Here is a 24,824-nt window from a genome sequence, read left to right as displayed (position 1 = left end):
GACAGTTCCTGACATGGACAGAGGTGGCAGCAGAGAGCACTGTGTCAGACTGGAGAGAATACACCACTTCCTGCAGGACATACAGCAGCTGATAAGTACTGGAAGACTTTTATAGAAGTAAATTACACATCTGTATAACTTTCTGACACTACACAATATAAAATATATATATTTTTTTGCTGGACCCCCCTTTCAAACTGTTGCAAACCTACAACTCTCTGCCCTGAGGGATGAGTGTTGTCTGCGGCTCTCCAGGCTCCCATCATGCACTGAGGGACGAGTGTTGTCTGTGGCTCTCCATGTCTCCCATCATGCACTGAGGGACGAGTGTTGTCTGTGGCTCTCCATGTCTCCAGGCTCCCATCATGCACTGGGGGACGAGTGTTGTCTGTGGCTCTCCAGGCTCCCATCATGCCCTGGGGGACGAGTGTTGTCTGTGGCTCTCCAGGCTCCCATCATGCACTGAGGGACAAGTGATGTCTGTGGCTCTCCAGGCTCCCATCATGCCCTGGGGGACGAGTGTTGTCTGTGGCTCTCCATGTCTCCCATCATGCACTGAGGGATGAGTGTTGTCTGTGGCTCTCCATGTCTCCCATCATGCACTGAGGGATGAGTGTTGTCTGTGGCTCTCCAGGCTCCCATCATGCACTGAGAGACGAGTGTTGTCTGTGGCTCTCCATGTCTCCCATCATGCACTGAGGGACGAGTGTTGTCTGTGGCTCTCCATGTCTCCCATCATGCACTGAGGGACGAGTGTTGTCTGTGGCTCTCCAGGCTCCCATCATGCACTGAGGGACGAGTGTTGTCTGTGGCTCTCCAGGCTCCCATCATGCACTGAGAGACGATTGTTGTCTGTGGCTCTCCATGTCTCCCATCATGCACTGAGGGACGAGTGTTGTCTGTGGCTCTCCATGTCTCCCATCATGCACTGAGAGACGATTGTTGTCTGTGGCTCTCCATGTCTCCCATCATGCACTGAGAGACGATTGTTGTCTGTGGCTCTCCATGTCTCCCATCATGCACTGAGAGACGAGTGTTGTCTGTGGCTCTCCATGTCTCCCATCATGCCCTGGGGGACGAGTGTTGTCTGTGGCTCTCCATGTCTCCCATCATGCACTGAGGGATGAGTGTTGTCTGTGGCTCTCCATGTCTCCCATCATGCACTGAGGGACGAGTGTTGTCTGTGGCTCTCCATGTCTCCCATCATGCACTGAGGGATGAGTGTTGTCTGTGGCTCTCCATGTCTCCCATCATGCCCTGGGGGACGAGTGTTGTCTGTGGCTCTCCATGTCTCCCATCATGCACTGAGGGACGAGTGTTGTCTGTGGCTCTCCATGTCTCCCATCATGCACTGAGAGACGAGTGTTGTCTGTGGCTCTCCATGTCTCCCATCATGCACTGAGGGACGAGTGTTGTCTGTGGCTCTCCATGTCTCCCATCATGCACTGAGGGACGAGTGTTGTCTGTGGCTCTCCAGGCTCCCATCATGCACTGAGGGACGAGTGTTGTCTGTGGCTCTCCAGGCTCCCATCATGCACTGAGAGACGATTGTTGTCTGTGGCTCTCCATGTCTCCCATCATGCACTGAGGGACGAGTGTTGTCTGTGGCTCTCCAGGCTCCCATCATGCACTGAGGGACGAGTGTTGTCTGTGGCTCTCCAGGCTCCCATCATGCACTGAGAGACGATTGTTGTCTGTATCTCTCCATGTCTCCAGGCTCCCATCATGCACTGAGAGACGAGTGTTGTCTGTATCTCTCCATGTCTCCAGGCTCCCATCATGCACTGAGAGACGAGTGTTGTCTGTATCTCTCCATGTCTCCAGGCTCCCATCATGCACTGAGAGACGAGTGTTGTCTGTATCTCTCCATGTCTCCAGGCTCCCATCATGCCCTGACAATCGAAGAGTCTATCTCCAAGCAGGGCACCACTCTGATGTCCCAGCATACTTTACCCCACTAGATCATATACAATAAGATGTAGCCAAGGACATATAGTTACAAGCAGCACGATGATGAATAATCACAGGACACTTTACGATGGGCCGAGCCACCACAAGAAATCACAGTTCTGCACATGCAAGAATACCGCACAGACAGGGGTATTTATTGTTTTATGCAAATAAAGCCACAAACCATGGAGGTAAATGGATGGAAGTGCGAGTCTTAGTGTGCCCTAACACAGCCCTCTCCCGTGCCCTAACACAGCCCACTCCCGTGCCCTAACACAGCCCGCTCCCGTGCCCTAACACAGCCCACTCCCGTGCCCTAACACAGCCCACTCCCGTGCCCTAACACAGCCCTCTCCCGTGCCCTAACACAGCCCGCTCCCGTGCCCTAACACAGCCCTCTCCCGTGCCCTAACACAGCCCTCTCCCGTGCCCTAACACAGCCCTCTCCCGTGCCCTAACACAGCCCTCTCCCGTGCCCTAACACAGCCCTCTCCCGCGCCCTAACACAGCCCTCTCCCGCGCCCTAACACAGCCCACTCCAGTGCCCTAACACAGCCCGCTCCCGTGCCCTAACACAGCCCTCTCCCGCGCCCTAACACAGCCCTCTCCCGCGCCCTAACACAGCCCACTCCAGTGCCCTAACACAGCCCACTCCTGTGCCCTAAGACAGTGGTCTGCCATCTCTGGCTCTCCACCTATTGCAAAACTGTAACCACATCTATGCCCTGGGATGGTGGGAGTTGTAGTCTTGCAATAGGTGGAGAGTAGCATGGGTGCTGGTTGTGCTGGATGTGGTGAAAAGCACAGCGCTGTGTAATGGATGACAATGACACAGGCCACAGATGGACACATCACAGCAGAGATGTACGAGAATACGGACGGCAAAGCTGAGAGGTTCTTACCTTCTTCTGACAAATGGCTGAGATCTCAGCTGCATGAGACATGTACATAAGACTCAGTAAACAGGGCTGGCACATACAGCACAACATCCGCACCCCCTCATTCACATAGCTGCTATGTCAGTGTGTGGCCGCTGTCCCATCTGCATTGTAGAGATGACCATATCCAGTGACCTCTCTAACTCCCATTCATATAAATGGGGACTGGTCACTGGGACATGCCTAACTCTCCATGGAGAACAGGGACTGTCACCCCTAAAGACATATAAATTAATAATATATAGTGCTATAGTATTTTACTGGACGTCCTGCTCCAAGAGCTGCCCTCATAGTACACAGAGAAGTGACAAATATAAACACTGGTGTAGGGGGATGTGGACACTGGAAGCACTGGTGTAGGGGGATGTGGACACTGGAAGCACTGGTGTAGGGGGATGTGGACACTGGAAGCACTGGTGTAGGGGGATGTGGACACTGGAAGCACTGGTGTAGGGGGATGTGGACACTGGAAGCACTGGTGTATATGATGTGGACACTGGAAGCACTGGTGTATATGATGTGGACACTGGAAGCACTGGTGTAGGGGATGTGGACACTGGAAGCACTGGTGTAGGGGATGTGGACACTGGAAGCACTGGTGTATATGATGTGGACACTGGAAGCACTGGTGTAGGGGGATGTGGACACTGGAAGCACTGGTGTATATGATGTGGACACTGGAAGCACTGGTGTAGGGGATGTGGACACTGGAAGCACTGGTGTATATGATGTGGACACTGGAAGCACTGGTGTATATGATGTGGACACTGGAAGCACTGGTGTAGGGGGATGTGGACACTGGAAGCACTGGTGTATATGATGTGGACACTGGAAGCACTGGTGTAGGGGGATGTGGACACTGGAAGCACTGGTGTAGGGGGATGTGGACACTGGAAGCACTGGTGTAGGGGGATGTGGACACTGGAAGCACTGGTGTAGGGGGATGTGGACACTGGAAGCACTGGTGAAGGGGTTATGGACACTGGAAGCACTGTTGTTGGGGATGTGGACACTGGAAGCACTGGTGTAGGGGATGTGGACACTGGAAGCACTGTTGTTGGGGATGTGGACACTGGAAGCACTGGTGTAGGGGATGTGGACACTGGAAGCACTGGTGTAGGGGATGTGGACACTACAATCACATATACAATAGTCAGACAATCTGGCTTCGGTATTGTATACATAGTTATATAACATAAAATTACATGCCATGTCTATAGTATCTGTAATGCTTATGCTGAGCTCAGTGAAGTCACTTGGTGCCATCTAGTGGCAGCTTCTGTACATTTACATCCAGCAGAGTCGGCTCTGAGGGACACAGGGGAATCATCAATCTCTTCTATTAATTTCTGTAGCGGTAACAAGGCCATATATTGTGTCCAATACTGCAGAGAGTACACCGAGATACAGCCCCATAGAATAACACTGGCTGAATACATCTATAAATATGGCATTATTCACACGTAGCTGTTCTGTATGCTAAATATCTGTGCTATTACTGGAACATACCCTACAGATTCCCAATAATCAGGTGTTATCAATAAAAGAAAACAAACAAAAAAATATATATTTTTTTGATTTAAAAAAAAAAGTTACTGTCTTAATTTTATGTACAATCTTTGTCACGGTTATTATTATTATATTGTTTCATCTGTAAGGCCTCTGTCACACAGCTGTACGTCTTTAGTGGACTGAAAAAAATCCACATTTTCCTCTTTCATGATCCACAAAAACACAAACATAATGAATCCATATTACGGGTAGCTTCACACGTACCGTATTGCTGCGTTTTTAACGGTGCGTCTTTAACGCTGCGTTTTTGCTGCGTTTTTCACATGCGCGTTTTGATTTTCACATGATTTTCATGTGAAAATCAAAACTTGCATGTAAAAATCGCACCAAAAACGCAGCGTTAAAGACGCACCGTTAAAAACGCACCAATAAAAATGCAGCGATACGGTACGTGTGAAGCTACCCGTAATATGTATTTGCGGATCGCCCAAAAAAGGGAAACATGGGCGGCTTGAAGGATGTCCAGGCCGCCCCAACCCCTGCAACTGTCCGAACTTATCACACACCCACTGACTTCTGAAGAGTGCCTGTCCTGTGTATATACAGACTGTATAAGTGCCTGTCCTGTGTATATACAGACTGTATAAGTGCCTGTCCTGTGTATATACAGACTGTATAAGTGCCTGTCCTGTGTATATACAGACTGTATAAGTGCCTGTCCTGTGTATATACAGACTGTATAAGTGCCTGTCCTGTGTATATACAGACTGTATAAGTGCCTGTCCTGTATATATACAGACTGTATAAGTGCCTGTCCTGTGTATATACAGACTGTATAAGTGCACGTCCTGTGTATATACAGACTGTATAAGTGCCTGTCCTGTGTATATACAGACTGTATAAGTGCACGTCCTGTGTATATACAGACTGTATAAGTGCCTGTCCTGTATATATACAGACTGTATAAGTGCCTGTCCTGTGTATATACAGACTGTATAAGTGCCTGTCCTGTGTATATACAGACTGTATAAGAACATGTCCTGTGTATATACAGACTGTATAAGTGCCTGTCCTGTGTATATACAGACTGTATAAGAACATGTCCTGTGTATATACAGACTGTATAAGTGCACGTCCTGTGTATATACAGACTGTATAAGAACATGTCCTGTGTATATACAGACTGTATAAGTGCCTGTCCTGTGTATATACAGACTGTATAAGAACATGTCCTGTGTATATACAGACTGTATAAGTGCCTGTCCTGTGTATATACAGACTGTATAAGTGCACGTCCTGTGTATATACAGACTGTATAAGTGCACGTCCTGTGTATATACAGACTGTATAAGTGCCTGTCCTGTGTATATACAGACTGTATAAGTGCCTGTCCTGTGTATATACAGACTGTATAAGTGCCTGTCCTGTGTATATACAGACTGTATAAGTGCCTGTCCTGTGTATATACAGACTGTATAAGTGCATGTCCTGTGTATATACAGACTGTATAAGTGCCTGTCCTGTGTATATACAGACTGTATAAGTGCATGTCCTGTGTATATACAGACTGTATAAGTGCCTGTCCTGTGTATATACAGACTGTATAAGTGCATGTCCTGTGTATATACAGACTATAAGAACATGTCCTGTGTATATACAGACTGTATAAGTGCCTGTCCTGTGTATATACAGACTGTATAAGTGCATGTCCTGTGTATATACAGACTGTATAAGTGCATGTCCTGTGTATATACAGACTGTATAAGAACATGTCCTGTGTATATACAGACTGTGATAAAAGTGGTTGTGTGCATTGCCCTATGGGAGACAACAGGTTGTATAGGGTCTGTAATTACAGACGGTATACGGATATAAAGATACACCCATGTGAGGGAGGCCTTACTCTGTTATGTGATATTATTTTATGTATGATAAAGACGGCCCCAATGTGGTGGACAGCTGGGGCTACACAAAGATTTGGTGTTGTGACTGCAAGTCTCATCCAAGTCATATTTAAAGGGGTGCTCCAGTGAAAAAAATCTTTTAAATCAACTGGTGTCAGAAAGTTAAATAGATTTGGAAATTTACTTCTATTATAAAATCTCCAGTCTTACAGTACTTGTCAGCTGCTGTATGTCCTGCAGGAAGTGGTGTATTCTGTCCAGTCTGACACAGTGCTCTCTGCTGCCACCTCTGTCCATGTCAGGAACTGTCCAGAGCAGCAGCAAATCCCCATAGAAAAGCTATTCTGCTCTCCAAACTGGAGAGAATACACCACTTCCTGCAGGATATACAGCAGCTGATACTGGAACTGGAAGACTGGAGATTTTTTAAAAAGAAGTAAATTACAAATATCGGGCACTTTCTGGCACCAGTTAAATGAAAAAAAATGTAGTTGTTCCGTTGGAGTACCCTCTTAATGCGCCAGTCTGCATCACAGTCACAACGCAACACCATTCACTTACATTATGTGAGATGTCATGCGACTTGTGTCACGTGACCAAACTGGCCGTGTCGCTGAAATCCACACGGATCCGCTGTTGGGTGAAGGTTTTATTGGATGGTTCTTTTCTGTCCTGTGTAATAAACAGGCCCCATAGCTGCTCCCTTACAACTGACGGCCATGAAGAAGGCCGAGCATGTGACTTATTGATGGATTCTGGGAAGTTATTAATGTGTCAGGAGATGAGTTCTCCTGTGAGCAGGGAAGTGCAGGAGGATCTGGTGATGTCTGTCACCGCTATTACTGGGCCATTCATCTTCTGGGCCATGGTCGATAGGTAATATCCTACAATCTAATAGTGAGGCCTGTCTGTAACGCTGAGATCACAATGCCGGGATATCAGATGGAGAGCAGCCGCACATTTATTCATTGTCTTCTGTATTACTGATGGAGATTATGGGAGAACTTCACCCCAAGCACATTCATCTTCTGTTACATGTAATCTAATCCTGATGGGATCTATGGCGGCCATCACCCATGATAAGCTTACCGCTCCTGCAGAACCACTCGCCATGTTGTGCTGCTGCTGCAATGGAAAGTCAATGGGCCTGCATTATCATTCACAGGCGGCAGTGACCCCAGAGCGGCGGCTACGGACATGTGCCAATAACCATCAGGGCTGACGATGAGACTGACAGACTCCAACAAGGTGGATGGGAAGTCCGTGTTCCTAATAACACATGTTTGTTGGTTTATTGTTGCTATGGCCTGCTGGCATCCTGACTAGCACTGTAATCCCTATAGCTGGTGGAACCCATGTTATATATCAGGCATGCTGACTACCACTCTAATCCCTATAGCTGGTCGTGTCTGTGTTATATATCAGGCATGCTGACTACCACTCTAATCCCTATAGCTGGTGGAACCCATGTTATATATCAGGCATGCTGACTACCACTCTAATCCCTATAGCTGGTCGTGTCTGTGTTATATATCAGGCATGCTGACTAGCACTCTAATCCCTATAACTGGTGGCACCTGTGTTATATATCAGGCATGCTGACTAGCACTCTAATCCCTATAACTGGTGGCACCCGTGTTATATATCAGGCATGCTGACTACCACTCTAATCCCTATAACTGGTGGCACCCGTGTTATATATCAGGCATGCTGACTACCACTCTAATCCCTATAGCTGGTGGAACCCATGTTATATATCAGGCATGCTGACTAGCACTCTAATCCCTATAGCTGGTCGTGTCTGTGTTATATATCAGGCATGCTGACTAGCACTCTAATCCCTATAACTGGTGGCACCCGTGTTATATATCAGGCATGCTGACTAGCACTCTAATCCCTATAACTGGTGGCACCCGTGTTATATATCAGGCATGCTGACTACCACTCTAATCCCTATAGCTGGTGGAACCCATGTTATATATCAGGCATGCTGACTACCACTCTAATCCCTATAACTGGTCGTGTCTGTGTTATATATCAGGCATGCTGACTAGCACTCTAATCCCTATAACTGGTGGCACCCGTGTTATATATCAGGCATGCTGACTAGCACTCTAATCCCTATAACTGGTCGTGTCTGTGTTATATATCAGGCATGCTGACTACCACTCTAATCCCTATAACTGGTGGCACCGTGTTATATATCAGGCATGCTGACTAGCACTCTAATCCCTATAACTGGTGGCACCCGTGTTATATATCAGGCATGCTGACTACCACTCTAATCCCTATAACTGGTGGCACCCGTGTTATATATCAGGCATGCTGACTACCACTCTAATCCCTATAGCTGGTGGAACCCATGTTATATATCAGGCATGCTGACTACCACTCTAATCCCTATAACTGGTCGTGTCTGTGTTATATATCAGGCATGCTGACTAGCACTCTAATCCCTATAACTGGTGGCACCCGTGTTATATATCAGGCATGCTGACTAGCACTCTAATCCCTATAACTGGTCGTGTCTGTGTTATATATCAGGCATGCTGACTAGCACTCTAATCCCTATAACTGGTCGTGTCTGTGTTATATATCAGGCATGCTGACTAGCACTCTAATCCCTATAACTGAGGGTACCCTCACCCGTGTTATATATCAGGCATGCTGTCTACCACTCTAATCCCTATAACTGGTGGCACCCGTGTTATATACCAGGCATGCTGACTAGCACTCTAATCCCTATAACTGGTCGTGTCTGTGTTATATATCAGGCATGCTGACTAGCACTCTAATCCCTATAACTGGTCATGTCTGTGTTATATATCAGGCATGCTGACTAGCACTCTAATCCCTATAACTGGTGGCACCCGTGTTATATATCAGGCATGCTGACTAGCACTCTAATCCCTATAACTGGTCATGTCTGTGTTATATATCAGGCATGCTGACTAGCACTCTAATCCCTATAACTGAGGGTACCCTCACCCGTGTTATATATCAGGCATGCTGTCTAGCACTCTAATCCCTATAGCTGGTCGTGTCTGTGTTATATATCAGGCATGCTGACTAGCACTCTAATCCCTATAGCTGGTCGTGTCTGTGTTATATATCAGGCATGCTGACTAGCACTCTAATCCCTATAACTGGTGGCACCCGTGTTATATATCAGGCATGCTGACTAGCACTCTAATCCCTATAACTGGTCGTGTCTGTGTTATAAATCAGGCATGCTGACTAGCACTCTAATCCCTATAACTGGTCGTGTCTGTGTTATATATCAAGCATGCTGACTAGCACTCTTATCCCTATAACTGAGGGTACCCTCACCCGTGTTATATATCAGGCATGCTGTCTAGTACTCTAATCCCTATAACTGGTGGCACCCATGTTATATACCAGGCATGCTGACTACCACTCTAATCCCTATAACTGGTCGTGTCTGTGTTATATATCAGGCATGCTGACTAGCACTCTAATCCCTATAACTGGTCATGTCTGTGTTATATATCAAAAGAACACTGCAGAGACACCATCACATGTCTCGACGTCAGTGAACTAGCCAGACCTTCCCTCCGGGAAGGAACAACCAAGCCAAAGCGTTCTCCAGTCAAGGAAACCACCTCAGCAAGGTATCCATCCACAGACAGCTGTTTCGGGGTTTTTGCCCCTCATCAGTGTGGAGTAGGTTTCTGGCTAGTGGGAGCAATGACTAGTAAGTGCATGCAAAAGGACGCTGGTTGACCTCAGGGAGATCAACCAAAACACCGCAGAGACACCATCACGTGTCTCAACGTCAGTGTATTCTAGAACATTGCCCCCTGGGAAAAGGAATATGCAAAAGAACACTGCAGAGACACCATCACATGTCTCGACGTCAGTGAACTAGCCAGACCTTCCCTCCGGGAAGGAACAACCAAGCCAAAGCGTTCTCCAGTCAAGGAAACCACCTCAGCAAGGTATCCATCCACAGACAGCTGTTTCGGGGTTTTTGCCCCTCATCAGTGTGGAGTAGGTTTCTGGCTAGTGGGAGCAATGACTAGTAAGTGCATGCAAAAGGACGCTGGTTGACCTCAGGGAGATCAACCAAAACACCGCAGAGACACCATCACGTGTCTCAACGTCAGTGTATTCTAGAACATTGCCCCCTGGGAAAAGGAATATGCAAAAGAACACTGCAGAGACACCATCACATGTCTCGACGTCAGTGAACTAGCCAGACCTTCCCTCCGGGAAGGAACAACCAAGCCAAAGCGTTCTCCAGTCAAGGAAACCACCTCAGCAAGGTATCCATCCACAGACAGCTGTTTCGGGGGTTTTGCCCCTCATCAGTGTGGAGTAGGTTTCTGGCTAGTGGGAGCAATGACTAGTAAGTGCATGCAAAAGGACGCTGGTTGACCTCAGGGAGATCAACCAAAACACCGCAGAGACACCATCACGTGTCTCAACGTCAGTGTATTCTAGAACATTGCCCCCTGGGAAAAGGAATATGCAAAAGAACACTGCAGAGACACCATCACATGTCTCGACGTCAGTGAACTAGCCAGACCTTCCCTCCGGGAAGGAACAACCAAGCCAAAGCGTTCTCCAGTCAAGGAAACCACCTCAGCAAGGTATCCATACACAGACAGCTGTTTCGGGGTTTTTGCCCCTCATCAGTGTGGAGTAGGTTTCTGGCTAGTGGGAGCAATGACTAGTAAGTGCATGCAAAAGGACGCTGGTTGACCTCAGGGAGATCAACCAAAACACCGCAGAGACACCATCACGTGTCTCAACGTCAGTGTATTCTAGAACATTGCCCCCTGGGAAAAGGAATATGCAAAAGAACACTGCAGAGACACCATCACATGTCTCGACGTCAGTGAACTAGCCAGACCTTCCCTCCGGGAAGGAACAACCAAGCCAAAGCGTTCTCCAGTCAAGGAAACCACCTCAGCAAGGTATCCATCCACAGACAGCTGTTTCGGGGTTTTTGCCCCTCATCAGTGTGGAGTAGGTTTCTGGCTAGTGGGAGCAATGACTAGTAAGTGCATGCAAAAGGACGCTGGTTGACCTCAGGGAGATCAACCAAAACACCGCAGAGACACCATCACGTGTCTCAACGTCAGTGTATTCTAGAACATTGCCCCCTGGGAAAAGGAATATGCAAAAGAACACTGCAGAGACACCATCACATGTCTCGACGTCAGTGAACTAGCCAGACCTTCCCTCCGGGAAGGAACAACCATGCTGAGGTGGTTTCCTTGACTGGAGAACGCTTTGGCTTGGTTGTTCCTTCCCGGAGGGAAGGTCTGGCTAGTTCACTGACGTCGAGACATGTGATGGTGTCTCTGCAGTGTTCTTTTGCATATTCCTTTTCCCAGGGGGCAATGTTCTAGAATACACTGACGTTGAGACACGTGATGGTGTCTCTGCGGTGTTTTGGTTGATCTCCCTGAGGTCAACCAGCGTCCTTTTGCATGCACTTACTAGTCATTGCTCCCACTAGCCAGAAACCTACTCCACACTGATGAGGGGCAAAAACCCCGAAACAGCTGTCTGTGGATGGATACCTTGCTGAGGTGGTTTCCTTGACTGGAGAACGCTTTGGCTTGGTTGTTCCTTCCCGGAGGGAAGGTCTGGCTAGTTCACTGACGTCGAGACATGTGATGGTGTCTCTGCAGTGTTCTTTTGCATATTCCTTTTCCCAGGGGGCAATGTTCTAGAATACACTGACGTTGAGACACGTGATGGTGTCTCTGCGGTGTTTTGGTTGATCTCCCTGAGGTCAACCAGCGTCCTTTTGCATGCACTTACTAGTCATTGCTCCCACTAGCCAGAAACCTACTCCACACTGATGAGGGGCAAAAACCCCGAAACAGCTGTCTGTGGATGGATACCTTGCTGAGGTGGTTTCCTTGACTGGAGAACGCTTTGGCTTGGTTGTTCCTTCCCGGAGGGAAGGTCTGGCTAGTTCACTGACGTCGAGACATGTGATGGTGTCTCTGCAGTGTTCTTTTGCATATTCCTTTTCCCAGGGGGCAATGTTCTAGAATACACTGACGTTGAGACACGTGATGGTGTCTCTGCGGTGTTTTGGTTGATCTCCCTGAGGTCAACCAGCGTCCTTTTGTGTTATATATCAGGCATGCTGACTAGCACTCTAATCCCTATAACTGGTGGCACCCGTGTTATATATCAGGTATGCTGGCTAGCACTCTAATCCCTATAGCTGGTCGTGTCTGTGTTATATATCAGGCATGCTGACTAGCACTCTAATCCCTATAACTGAGGGTACCCTCACCCGTGTTATATATCAGGCATGCTGTCTAGCACTCTAATCCCTATAACTGGTGGCACCCGTGTTATATATCAGGCATGCTGACTACCACTCTAATCCCTATAACTGGTGGCACCCATGTTATATACCAGGCATGCTGACTAGCAGTCTAATCCCTATAGCTGGTCGTGTCTGTGTTATATATCAGGCATGCTGACTAGCACTCTAATCCCTATAACTGAGGGTACCCTCACCCGTGTTATATATCAGGCATGCTGTCTAGCACTCTAATCCCTATAACTGGTGGCACCCGTGTTATATATCAGGCATGCTGGCTAGCACTCTAATCCCTATAGCTGGTCGTGTCTGTGTTATATATCAGGCATGCTGACTAGCACTCTAATCCCTATAACTGGTGGCACCCATGTTATATATCAGGCATGCTGACTAGCACTCTAATCCCTATAACTGGTCGTGTCTGTGTTATATATCAGGCATGCTGACTAGCACTCTAATCCCTATAACTGGTCGTGTCTGTGTTATATATCAGGCATGCTGACTAGCACTCTAATCCCTATAACTGGTGGCACCTGTGTTATATATCAGGCATGCTGACTAGCACTCTAACCCCTATAACTGGTCGTGTCTGTGTTATATATCAGGCATGCTGACTAGCACTCTAATCCCTATAAATGGTGGAGCCCATGTTATATATTAATGCTTTGTTACACTTACCTTGTGGCAGGAGAACGTCGATCAGCCACGCACTGTGATCCCTGCACAAACAGAAAGATGTGTGAGGAGGAGATGGACACACACTGCACCACTGCCCAATGTTACAGCTCAGAAGGACGCTCCCACAAAACTACATGTATACATGAAAGCAATCAGTAGTCATTCATTCTTCAGAATGCCTGTGACTGCCCCCCGGTCACTGCTGTCTCCTCTATAATAGTTATGTATCCTGCCTGTGACTGCCCCCCGGTCACTGCTGTCTCCTCTATAATAGTTATGTATCCTGCCTGTGACTGCCCCCCGGTCACTGCTGTCTCCTCTATAATAGTTATGTATCCTGCCTGTGACTGCCCCCCCCGGTCACTGCTGTCTTCTCTATAATAGTTAGGTATAAGGGCTGTGCATATGCTGTGCATACAATGGTACCAGGACTACATTTTTAAGGGTTCTCTTACAGAACAGATCACAATAAGTCATCACGGATCCCTTCTATGACTCTCATCATCCATCTTTACAGAAATGTGACTTCATACCAATGTAATCAAGAGCCATGCTGCCAGTGAGGAGATCGCCTTACTGCTCTATCAGCAAGGACTGTGAACTTGTAGAACATTACTGCCATCTAGTGGTGAATGTCTGCAGAATGTGGAGATATGTTATGTTGCAGCTCCTGATGGATCTAACTGCATCAATTTTAGCTCCTCCAATCGTAGGGCTATGCATATGCTGTGTATACACTGGTATCATGGCTGTGCATATGCTGTGTATACACTGGTATCATGGCTGTGCATATGCTGTGTATACACTGGTATCATGGCTGTGCATATGCTGTCTATACACTGGTATCATGGCTGTGCATATGCTGTGTATACACTGGTATCATGGCTGTGCATATGCTGTGTATACACTGGTATCATGGCTGTGCATATGCTGTGTATACAATAGTATCAGGGCTGTGCATATGCTGTGTATACACTGGTATCATGGCTGTGCATATGCTGTGTATACAATAGTATCAGGGCTGTGCATATGCTGTGTATACAATGGTATCAGGGCTGTGCATATGCTGTGTATACAATGGTATCAGGGCTGTGCATATGCTGTGTATACAATGGTATCAGGGCTGTGCATATGCTGTGTATACAACGGTATTGGGGCAGTGCATATGCTGTGTATACAATGGTTCCAGGGCTATGCTTATGCTGTGCATACACTGGTATCATGGCTGTGCATATGCTGTGTATACAATGGTACCGGGGCTGTGCATATGCTAATACCAGGGATGTGCATATGCTGTGTATATAATGATACCAGGGCTGTGCATATGCTGTGTATACACTGGTATCAGGGCTGTGCATATGCTGTGTATACACTGGTATCATGGCTGTGCATATGCTGTCTATACACTGGTATCATGGCTGTGCATATGCTGTGTATACACTGGTATCATGGCTGTGCATATGCTGTGTATACACTGGTATCATGGCTGTGCATATGCTGTGTATACAATAGTATCAGGGCTGTGCATATGCTGTGTATACACTGGTATCATGGCTGTGCATATGCTGTGTATACAATAGTATCAGGGCTGTGCATATGCTGTGTATACAATGGTATCAGGGCTGTGCATATGCTGTGTATACAATGGTATCAGGGCTGTGCATATGCTGTGTATACAATGGTATCAGGGCTGTGCATATGCTGTGTATACAACGGTATTGGGGCAGTGCATATGCTGTGTATACAATGGTTCCAGGGCTATGCTTATGCTGTGCATACACTGGTATCATGGCTGTGCATATGCTGTGTATACAATGGTACCGGGGCTGTGCATATGCTAATACCAGGGATGTGCATATGCTGTGTATATAATGATACCAGGGCTGTGCATATGCTGTGTATACACTGGTATCAGGGCTGTGCATATGCTGTGTATACAATGGTATCAGGGCTGTGCATATGCTGTGTATACAATGGTATCAGGGCTGTGCATATGCTGTGTATACAATGGTATCAGGGCTGTGCATATGCTGTGTATACAATGGTATCAGGGCTGTGCATATGCTGTGTATACAATGGTATCAGGGCTGTGCATATGCTGTGTATATAATGTTATCAGGGCTGTGCATATGCTGTGTATACAATGGTATCAGGGCTGTGCATATGCTGTGCAACAATGATACCAGGGCTGTGCATATGCTGTGTATACAATAGTATCAGGGCTGTGCATATGCTGTGTATACAATGGTATCATGACTGTGCATATGCTGTGTATACAATGGTACCGGGACTGTGCATATGCTAGTACCAGGGATGTGCATATGCTGGGTATATAATGATACCAGGGCTGTGCATATGCTGTGTATACACTGGTATTATGGCTGTGCATATGCTGTGTATACAATGATACCAAGGCTGTGCATATGCTGTGTATACAATGGTATCAGGGCTGTGCATATGCTGTGTATTCAATGATACCAAGGCTGTGCATATGCTGTGTATACAATGGTATCATGGCTGTGCATATGCTGTGTATACAATAGCATCAGGGCTGTGCATATGCTGTGTATACAATGGTATCAGGGCTGTGCATATGCTGTGTATACAATGGTATCAGGGCTGTGCATATGCTGTGTATACACTGGTATCATGGCTGTGCATATGCTGTGTATACAATAGCATCAGGGCTGTGCATATGCTGTGTATACAATGGTATCAGGGCTGTGCATATGCTGTGTATACAATGGTATCAGGGCTGTGCATATGCTGTGTATACACTGGTATCATGGCTGTGCATATGCTGTGTATACACTGGTATCATGGCTGTGCATATGCTGTGTATACAATAGCATCAGGGCTGTGCATATGCTGTGTATACAATGGTATCAGGGCTGTGCATATGCTGTGTATACAATGGTATCAGGGCTGTGCATATGCTGTGTATACAATGGTTTCAGGGCTGTGCATATGCTGTGTATACAATGGTATCAGGGCTGTGCATATGCTGTGTATACAATAGCATCAGGGCTGTGCATATGCTGTGTATACAATGGTATCAGGGCTGTGCATATGCTGTGTATACAATGGTATCAGGGCTGTGCATATGCTGTGTATACAATTGTATTAGGGCTGTGCATATGCTGTGTATACAATAGTATCAGGGCTGTGCATATGCTGTGTATACAATGGTATCAGGGCTGTGCATATCCTGTGTATATAATGGTATCAGGGCTGTACATATGCTGTGTATACAATGGTATCAGGGCTGTGCATATGCTGTGTATACAATAGTATCAGGGCTGTGCATATGCTGTGTATACAATAGTATCAGGGCTGTGCATATGCTAGTACCAGGGATGTGCATATGCTGTGTATACAATAGTATCAGGGCTGTGCATATGCTGTGTATACAATAGTATCAGGGCTGTGCATATGCTGTGTATATAATGTTATCAGGGCTGTGCATATGCTGTGTATACAATAGTATTAGGGCTGTGCATATGCTGTGTATACAATAGTATCAGGGCTGTGCATATGCTGTGCAACAATGATACTAGGGCTGTGCAAATGCTGTATATACAATGGTACCAGAGCTGTGCAATATAGGTTGGTGTAACTGAGTATATAAGTGCCCCCTACAGCCCTGCTTCTAATAAACACTATAATAGGCAGGTAAGCCATAGTACACTGTACCGAGCCCTGCAGCTGTGTGTAGACCTGTCCTGGTACAGCTCCATAGTCAATGTATTCTCCTTATATTCAGCTACTCACCCGGTGATTCTCTGGCTGCATTCCTCACACAGGTACAGTGGAGGCGGCTTGTCCCCCAGGGCCACTGACAGGGCCGCATCAATACACATCTGCAGCAGGAAAAGAACAGACGTGGTGTTAGTCTCCTGATGACACCTAGTGGTAGCACTGGTGCATTACAAGATTCCTTCTCGCATCATGTTACATGCTTAGGGTCGGTTCATACTGAGGAACTCTCGCAGATAATGTCCGCGGAATTCCGCTGTCTCTCCGCGCGCATGACAGCGCGCCTTTCCGCCGGCTCCATAGACACCATGCTATGGGCCGGTGTATTCCGCTATCACTTCTTTCGGCGGATAGCGGAATACGCCGGCCCATAGAATGGTGTCTATGGAGCCGGCGGAAAGGCGCGCGACCGTGTGCGTGGACAGACAGCGGCATTCCGCACATTATCCACGAGAATTCCTCAGTATGAACCCACCCTAAAGAGCCCAGGAAGCTGAGATACAGTGTACAGGGCTGTTTGCCCACCTGTACACCTGGATTAGCTATTCCTCTGCCTTCTGTGATATGGAGCGAACAAGGGATTAACCTCACCAAGGAGTAAAGAGTATATATACTGATATATACTACATAACAAGGAGAATAAAATAAAATGGTGACCGCCGAGCTCTCCTCATGTTCTAGACAAACAGCACCATGGATCTCAGCACTCATAATAATGTGAATCTGGCCAGTGATTGCTTTAGATAAAGCAGCCAATGACTAACAGGGATTATTAGCCATGTATCATACATAGAACGCGTGCTGTACCTTTACTGCCGGCTTGTTGATGGCGTTGTGGCACTCTATATGCTGGCAATGAATGGGATTCCAGGCTGAAAAGAGAAGACTCAGATTACTGCCACAGACTCAGCCGACCACATACACTGCAGGCTGCTCTGTCATTCATTGTATAAGGGGCCATTAATAGCTGCCAACCTGCCACTGCTGCCAGGGGACCAGGACACTCCTCTCTTACCTGTATACTGTAACCCCCGATATTCACTGATGGCCCCTGGAGGTTTTAGATTAGGCCAATAATGAAACAGCATTTGCACTGCTGGTGGTTTCACTTGGGAGGGTCCATAGGCAATTACATAGAGTAAATCCTATGGAAGACAAACATTCAAGCATATTAGAAGGGGAGCGGTATGAGGCCCATATGGGTATCAGCTGTAACTGTGTTAACAGACACACCTCTCTAGAGTTCTCACAGCATCTCTTATCTACTGTGTCAGGACAGGGGGGTAGGGATGAGACCAGACAGTGAGCCCTAGGTCTGAACCTACCCACTGTCCCTACCTACATGCCTCAAACGGCCCTAGGTAGCCGTGAACAACCACAAAGACTTTCCCTATACTGTATAACACAACAAAGGAGAACCAGTCAGAACCAAACGGGCAATGCATTAAAAATCAGGGAACAATCGGATAGTCAAAGGTCAGGCGGAAGGTCAGGTATCGAGTCGAGCAAGCAGAGGAATTAGGAACAGGGATCGCAGGAGTAGACAGGGGGAGCTGGGATCAGTGTATGAACTTTAATTGCCAGCAGGGAATAACTGGCTTGGCTTTCATTTATGAGGCTCAAGAGCCCGGTCTGGATCCCTAGTGGATCGGCGCTCTGATCCTCAAGGTTCCGGACAGGCAGAGGAATATGTCAATTAAAAGACACTGCTCAGCTGCAGCGATCAAGGCTAGTAGTGAGCAGTATAAGGCTGGGTTTACACTGCGTTTTTGCAATCAGTTTCTTTCATCCGGATGAAAAAAACGGATGCATTTGTGTGCATTCGTTTTGATCCGTTTTTCCATTGACTTCCATTGTAAAAAAACAGATCCTTTTTTTTTGACGGACACAAAAACGTAGCTGACACTACTTCTGTGTCCGTTAAACAAAAAAAAACGATCCGTTTTTTTTACAATGGAAGTCAATGGAAAAACGGATCCAAATGGATGCACACAAATGCACCTGTTTTTTTCATCCGTTTTTTGCAAAAACGCAGTGTGAACCCAGCCTAACTCCTGCATTGCCAAAGGCTAAGAAACGAGCGGGTGTGTCACACAAAAAGTAAAAACCAGGCCCAGTTCACACCAGGCTCACTGCACATTCCTGACATATTGGGGGAGATTTATCAAAGGGTGTAAAATTTAGACTGGTGCAAACTGGCCACAGCAGCCAATCACAGCTCAGCTTTCCTTTCAGCACTGCCTAAAGCTGAGCTGTGATTGGTTGCTCTGGGTAGTTTGCACCAGTCTAAATTTTACACCCTTTGATAAATCTCCCCCATTGTCTACAGTCTCTAAGCTCTCTCTCATAGGTGCACATGGCTGTCAGGCCTCCCTGCTTCTTACTTACTTTCCACACCTCCTGCTTATACTTCATGAGACACTCCAGCAGCTGGCAGTGATACACTATAGGAGAAGAGGGAAAAAAAACAAGACGCATGTGAATAATACACAATGGAGGGAATTCACTAACACTCTCTTTATTTGCATCAGCTCAATCAGAAGTTTACATCCACTCTATGCTAAATGCAGGGTTCAGTATAAAGTGTATGGGGGTCTCCCGAGTCTCCCCCGACACAAGATATTAGTAGAGACAGGAATCAAGCATGATGCATTTTCACTGCCCAACCCCTTTTCTCTTGTAGGGATAAGCCAGTGTCTGAGCAGTCTGGTTACTGCTTAGGCTGGGTTCACACTACTTTTTTTTCATCCGTTTTTTGCAAAAAAAAAACAGATAAAAAAAAAGTATGCCTTTGCCTGTATCCGTTTTGATCCGTTTTTCCATTGACTTTTATTATTTAAAAAAAAAAAAGGATCAAAACGGATCCGTTTTTTTAACATACACATGTACAAATGTAGTCAACCTCATTTTTGTGTCCGTTAAAAAAAAAAAAAACGGATGCGGATTTTTTAAATAAAGGAAGTCAATAGAAAAACGGATCAAAATGGATGCACACAAAGGCATACGTTTTTTTCATCCGTTTTTTGCAAAAACAGATTGCAAAAACGTATAGTAAACCCAGCCTTACCCCTCCTTTCCCCATAGGCAGGGTAAATTCCTGATAGCAGAAGCAGCATCCTGAGGAAGGAGAGAGATCTTTGTGAAACATGTCGGATCTTTTTATAAGGGCTGTGATGTCATACACTATAGATCAGGAGATCATGGCTGGCAGAAGCTGCTCTTCAATGCTGTATGATCAGCTTCTTCATGCGTATCTTGGCAAATTACCATTAAAGGGGTTATCCAGCGCTACAAAAACATGACCACTTTTCCCCTTACTGTTGTCTCCAGTTCAGGTGCGGTTTGTAATTAAGCTCCATTTACTTTAATGGAACTGAGTTTCAAAACCATCACCCAAACTGGAGACAAGAGTAGGGGGAAAGTGGCCATGTTTTTGTAGCGCTGGATAACCCCTTTAAAAGTCAGAGATGTGGGGAGTCTGATGACAGCTGGAGCGGTGTCCTTGAACTGACTACCATAGTGTCTCAGAGTGAATCACACAGACTTTAGCCACTGTTTCTCATACACAGAGTGTATAAGACTCCTGTTTTCTTGCACAGAATTGGTGTTTGGCCGACCTCAGAACACCCAAGGTGCAAGTGAGAAGAGGCTACTTTATGGCACATGATGTGGAAGGGAGTGGTGGACATAAGAACTAAAATGTAAGGTCTCACTATACCTATGGAAGCGGAGGTCTGCCTACGTGGGATCCTGGAACTCCCTAATTTAGAGTACAAGGATATGATAGCAGGCCAAGGATTGTTGTACCAGGCCCATAAAGTTATTGCATCCCGCTGGATTTAGACAAACCCTCCCACTGTGCAAGAATCCATTACCAAAATGGGCGCCATAATCAGACTGGAAAGAGGTGTATTTAATAAGCCAAAGTGTACACATAAGTCTGAGAACATGGGAGACGCTGGGCAGACACGGCCCTATGGGAGAGTCGTAGGAACCCTGTCCAAGTTATGCTTCATCAGGTATCTACTAGGCATGGAGGTGCAGATACAGAGTTCTATCATCTCTAGGCATTAGATCTACACGGCAGCCATCTATATCCATGCTTCCTTTGCTTTTTGTTTCTGAGGTGCGGCTTGTACTGCTGGAATATCCCTATGTTCATAATTATTCTAATGTCTTACTATCCTTACTTGATGATTTGTCTACTTTTGGTCATTCCTTTTCACTGTACTCGGCTTTATGGGCGCTTTTTGCTCATATATGTGGAGTATCCGTCTGCTGAATGACATCTACATTCCCTGTTACAAACTGCTATGTATGTAAACGGTATACACTGTATACACTGACACAGAACAAAGAGGGCCTATATGTTAGGATCCACAAACGAATAGAAATCAATGGAAAAGGGTGCACAGCCTAAGAAATATCTATGATCTAGTGATAATCTACATGCCATATCATTATAAAGTGCTAGTGCTATACACCATTAGTGGCATATAACCCCTTGGGTCTATGGAAAGAAGTCACAGACAGAGTACAGTCTATTCCATGTGTAATTAACCATCCATGCACAACGCGTTTCACCAAGGGCTTCATCAGGGCACAATGTAAGTTATACTGTAGGTCTTTTGCAGAGCATGTGGACTAATAGGTATCAGTATTTGTCCCGTAGGGTTGTTGGTTTGTGAACCTATCATCCTGTATCCTGTATGGTAAAGGAGATTTCATTGACTGTAAAGACTGTGGAGATCCTGATACCCAGAGGCCACGGGAGAGCTGCTGACCCTTCCCTACAGTCCCATACAAGCAGGAATCTCCTATAACACGTGTGTCAGGCTCACATCACAGAACTACAGACTTTAAATAACAGGCACCTTGATGAACACCTGATGGATCCCGTTACAGTCCATCAGGCAGTGCTGGTATCCATCATGTGGTAGATACAGCTTTCTGTATGTTTTGGCACTGATGTGAACGGAGCCTTACACGGTGTCTGTAAGATATATGGTGTATAAGTGAGTGTTGTGAGTTTCGCCAAAATAGCAGAACTTTCTGGAATCATGGCAAAAATTCTCTATGATTGCAATGTGTGAACCCCCCAACTATACAGGGAATGGGGGTAATGCTGACCCCATGAACAAGGCCTAAGTGTGATAAAGCTGCCAGTACATACTTGGCATTGTATTATAGCATTGTATTATTAACATTGTATTATTAGCATTGTATTATAGCATTGTACTATAGCATCGTATTATTAGCATTGTATTATTAGCATTGTACTATAGCATTGTACTATAGCATCGTATTATTAGCATTGTATTATTAGCATTGTATTATAGCATCGTATTATTAGCATTGTATTATAGCATCGTATTATTAGCATTGTACTATAGCATTGTATTATTAACATTGTATTATTAGCATTGTATTATAGCATTGTACTATAGCATCGTATTATTAGCATTGTATTATTAGCATTGTATTATAGCATCGTATTATTAGCATTGTATTATAGCATCGTATTATTAGCATTGTATTATTAGCATTGTATTATTAGCATTGTATTATAGCATCGTATTATTAGCATTGTATTATAGCATCGTATTATTGCACTGTATTATTAGCATTGTATTATTAGCATTGTACTATAGCATTGTACTATAGCATCGTATTATTAGCATTGTATTATTAGCATTGTATTATAGCATCGTATTATTAGCATTGTATTATAGCATCGTATTATTGCACTGTATTATTAGCATCGCATTATAGCATTGTATTATTGCATCGCATTATAGCATTGTATTATAGCATCGTATTATTGCACTGTATTATTAGCATCGCATTATAGCATTGTATTATAGCATCGTATTATTAGAATCGCATTATAGCATTGTATTATAGCATTGTATTATAGCATTGTATTATTAGCATTGTGAATAGTAATACAGTGTGACAAGGGCTGCCTGATCAGTCACCACGGCACCCACCTGTGTGTCCTCTGGATACCACCTACCTGGGTTGGATGTATACTGCATTGCGATCATCAGCATGGAAGAGGCGGACAGATTGACGTGAGCAGGAACGCCGCCCTCTCTCCTGCTAGACCCCACTGCATAGGAGAAAGGACAGTCAGCTTGGCCTCTTGTATACTGGATTATGCGCCGCTTCATAGGAAAGTTATTGCTACAATGTAATCTGGTGTAATATAGTCATTTGTTTATTTAGGAAGCTAGCACACGGTGTGGATAACCGGCAGCAACCACATAAGGTTTACCGCTAACAGCCGGCCCTCCCTGTGACCATAACAGTAAAGCCCCTGTGGTCACTCTGGATCAGCCGCATCGCTGTACGGACAATGCAAATGTCCAATTCTCAATCGAGTAGAAACTGTCAGCAAGTTGCTGTTGACTGAGCCCTTATATCTGACTGAGCCCTTATATCTGACTGTACATTGTGCTGCACTGGGTCTGAATGGCTCAATAAATACTCGTATAGGAATCGGTCCATACGGATCCTGATGTGTCAGGAAGAATCCACTGTGCATGTTAATAGGTTATGAGCACTCACATAACTTACAAGTAGTACAACTAACCTGCCTGGTGATGGTTTCCATAAAGCAACATTATTACAGCACTGCCCAGCAAACCAACAGATCTGACGACAGATTATCTGCCAAAGATTTGAACCCAGGAGTGGATTTGAAAAGAGGAGAAATCCAGTCTTTCCTTTAGGACCTGATCTCTGATTATAGTCTGTTCCTGGGTTTGGCTTCAAATCTTTGGCAGATAATCTGTCGTCAGATCTGTTGGTGGAATAGGGCCTTAAAATACAACTAAAGAAAGCAAAAGAAACTGATTCTAACTAAACCAAATCTACTGCCATGCTAACCCGGGTGGAAAAACTAGGGCTAAAGTCCTCTGTCTATAACCAGCTCACATGGGTCCGTTCTGTTCCCTGATCACTTTACAGAGGATCTACAATAGGGCGGCAGTGTGGGGAGATACATGTCAGAGATGAAACGGCAGGGCACATATAACAAATGCAGCAGAATCCGCTGTAATTCATGCCAAACATATGGAAAATTTGCAATAAACCTTAATGTGTTTTAGAGGATTTAGCACCTTGCATGAGGAGGAGTCACAGCTTAGCAGAAGAGACATAGATACATCCAAATGTTGTGCACAAAGTGGATTAAGGCGGCGTTCCCACATCTTCCAGTGGCTACGTAGCGTTCCCAATAATCCCAGCAACACGGTGTGACCCGGGGAGAACCAGGGGCTGGGGCTTACATGCTTGTGGGAATGAGTTCATCTAAACTTAGACTAGACAGTGTATAGATGCACCAGCCACTGCATCAAATCTGGTATTTTCTTATCATGTCTTTGTCTAGCATGTACGTTTATACTGTTTAAAGTGTTACTCCGGCTAAAATCAACTTGTGTCCGAAAGTTATATAGATTTGTAATTTACTTCTATATGAAAATCTCCAGCCTTCCAGTACTTATCAGCCACTGTATGTCCTGTGGGAAGTGGTGTATTCTCTCCAGTCTGACACAGTGCTCTCTGCTGCCACCTCTGTCCATGTCAGGAACTGTCCAGAGCAGCAGCAAATCCCCATAGAAAACCTCTCCTGCTCTGGACAGTTCCTGACATGGACAGAGGTGGCAGCAGAGAGCACTGTGTCAGACTGGAGAGAATACACCACTTACTGCAGGACATACAGCAGCTGATAAGTACTGGAAGACTGGAGATTTTTTTTTTATATAG

At 45.7% G+C, this 24,824-nt stretch overlaps 1 protein-coding gene across 1 annotated transcript in view; it reads right to left on the bottom strand.

The window, feature by feature from the left end:
- Positions 1 to 24,824, bottom strand: part of UNC79 (unc-79 homolog, NALCN channel complex subunit) — a 137,658-nt gene that overhangs the window by 76,417 nt on the left and 36,417 nt on the right. The window contains exons 5-11 of the mRNA XM_069951065.1: positions 23,071 to 23,166; positions 19,443 to 19,498; positions 18,070 to 18,199; positions 17,862 to 17,926; positions 17,070 to 17,158; positions 13,299 to 13,339; positions 2,853 to 2,881 (exon numbers count right to left, since the gene is read on the bottom strand). Coding sequence (XP_069807166.1) covers positions 2,853 to 2,881; positions 13,299 to 13,339; positions 17,070 to 17,158; positions 17,862 to 17,926; positions 18,070 to 18,199; positions 19,443 to 19,498; positions 23,071 to 23,166 — 506 coding nt within the window. The remainder of the gene's footprint in view (positions 1 to 2,852; positions 2,882 to 13,298; positions 13,340 to 17,069; positions 17,159 to 17,861; positions 17,927 to 18,069; positions 18,200 to 19,442; positions 19,499 to 23,070; positions 23,167 to 24,824) is intronic.

Source organism: Dendropsophus ebraccatus, chromosome 13 (assembly GCF_027789765.1).
Source record: "Dendropsophus ebraccatus isolate aDenEbr1 chromosome 13, aDenEbr1.pat, whole genome shotgun sequence".
Taxonomy (NCBI): Eukaryota; Metazoa; Chordata; class Amphibia; order Anura; family Hylidae; genus Dendropsophus; species Dendropsophus ebraccatus.
Note: the sequence above shows the minus strand (reverse complement) of the source record. Positions and strands in the feature narration are given on the sequence as shown.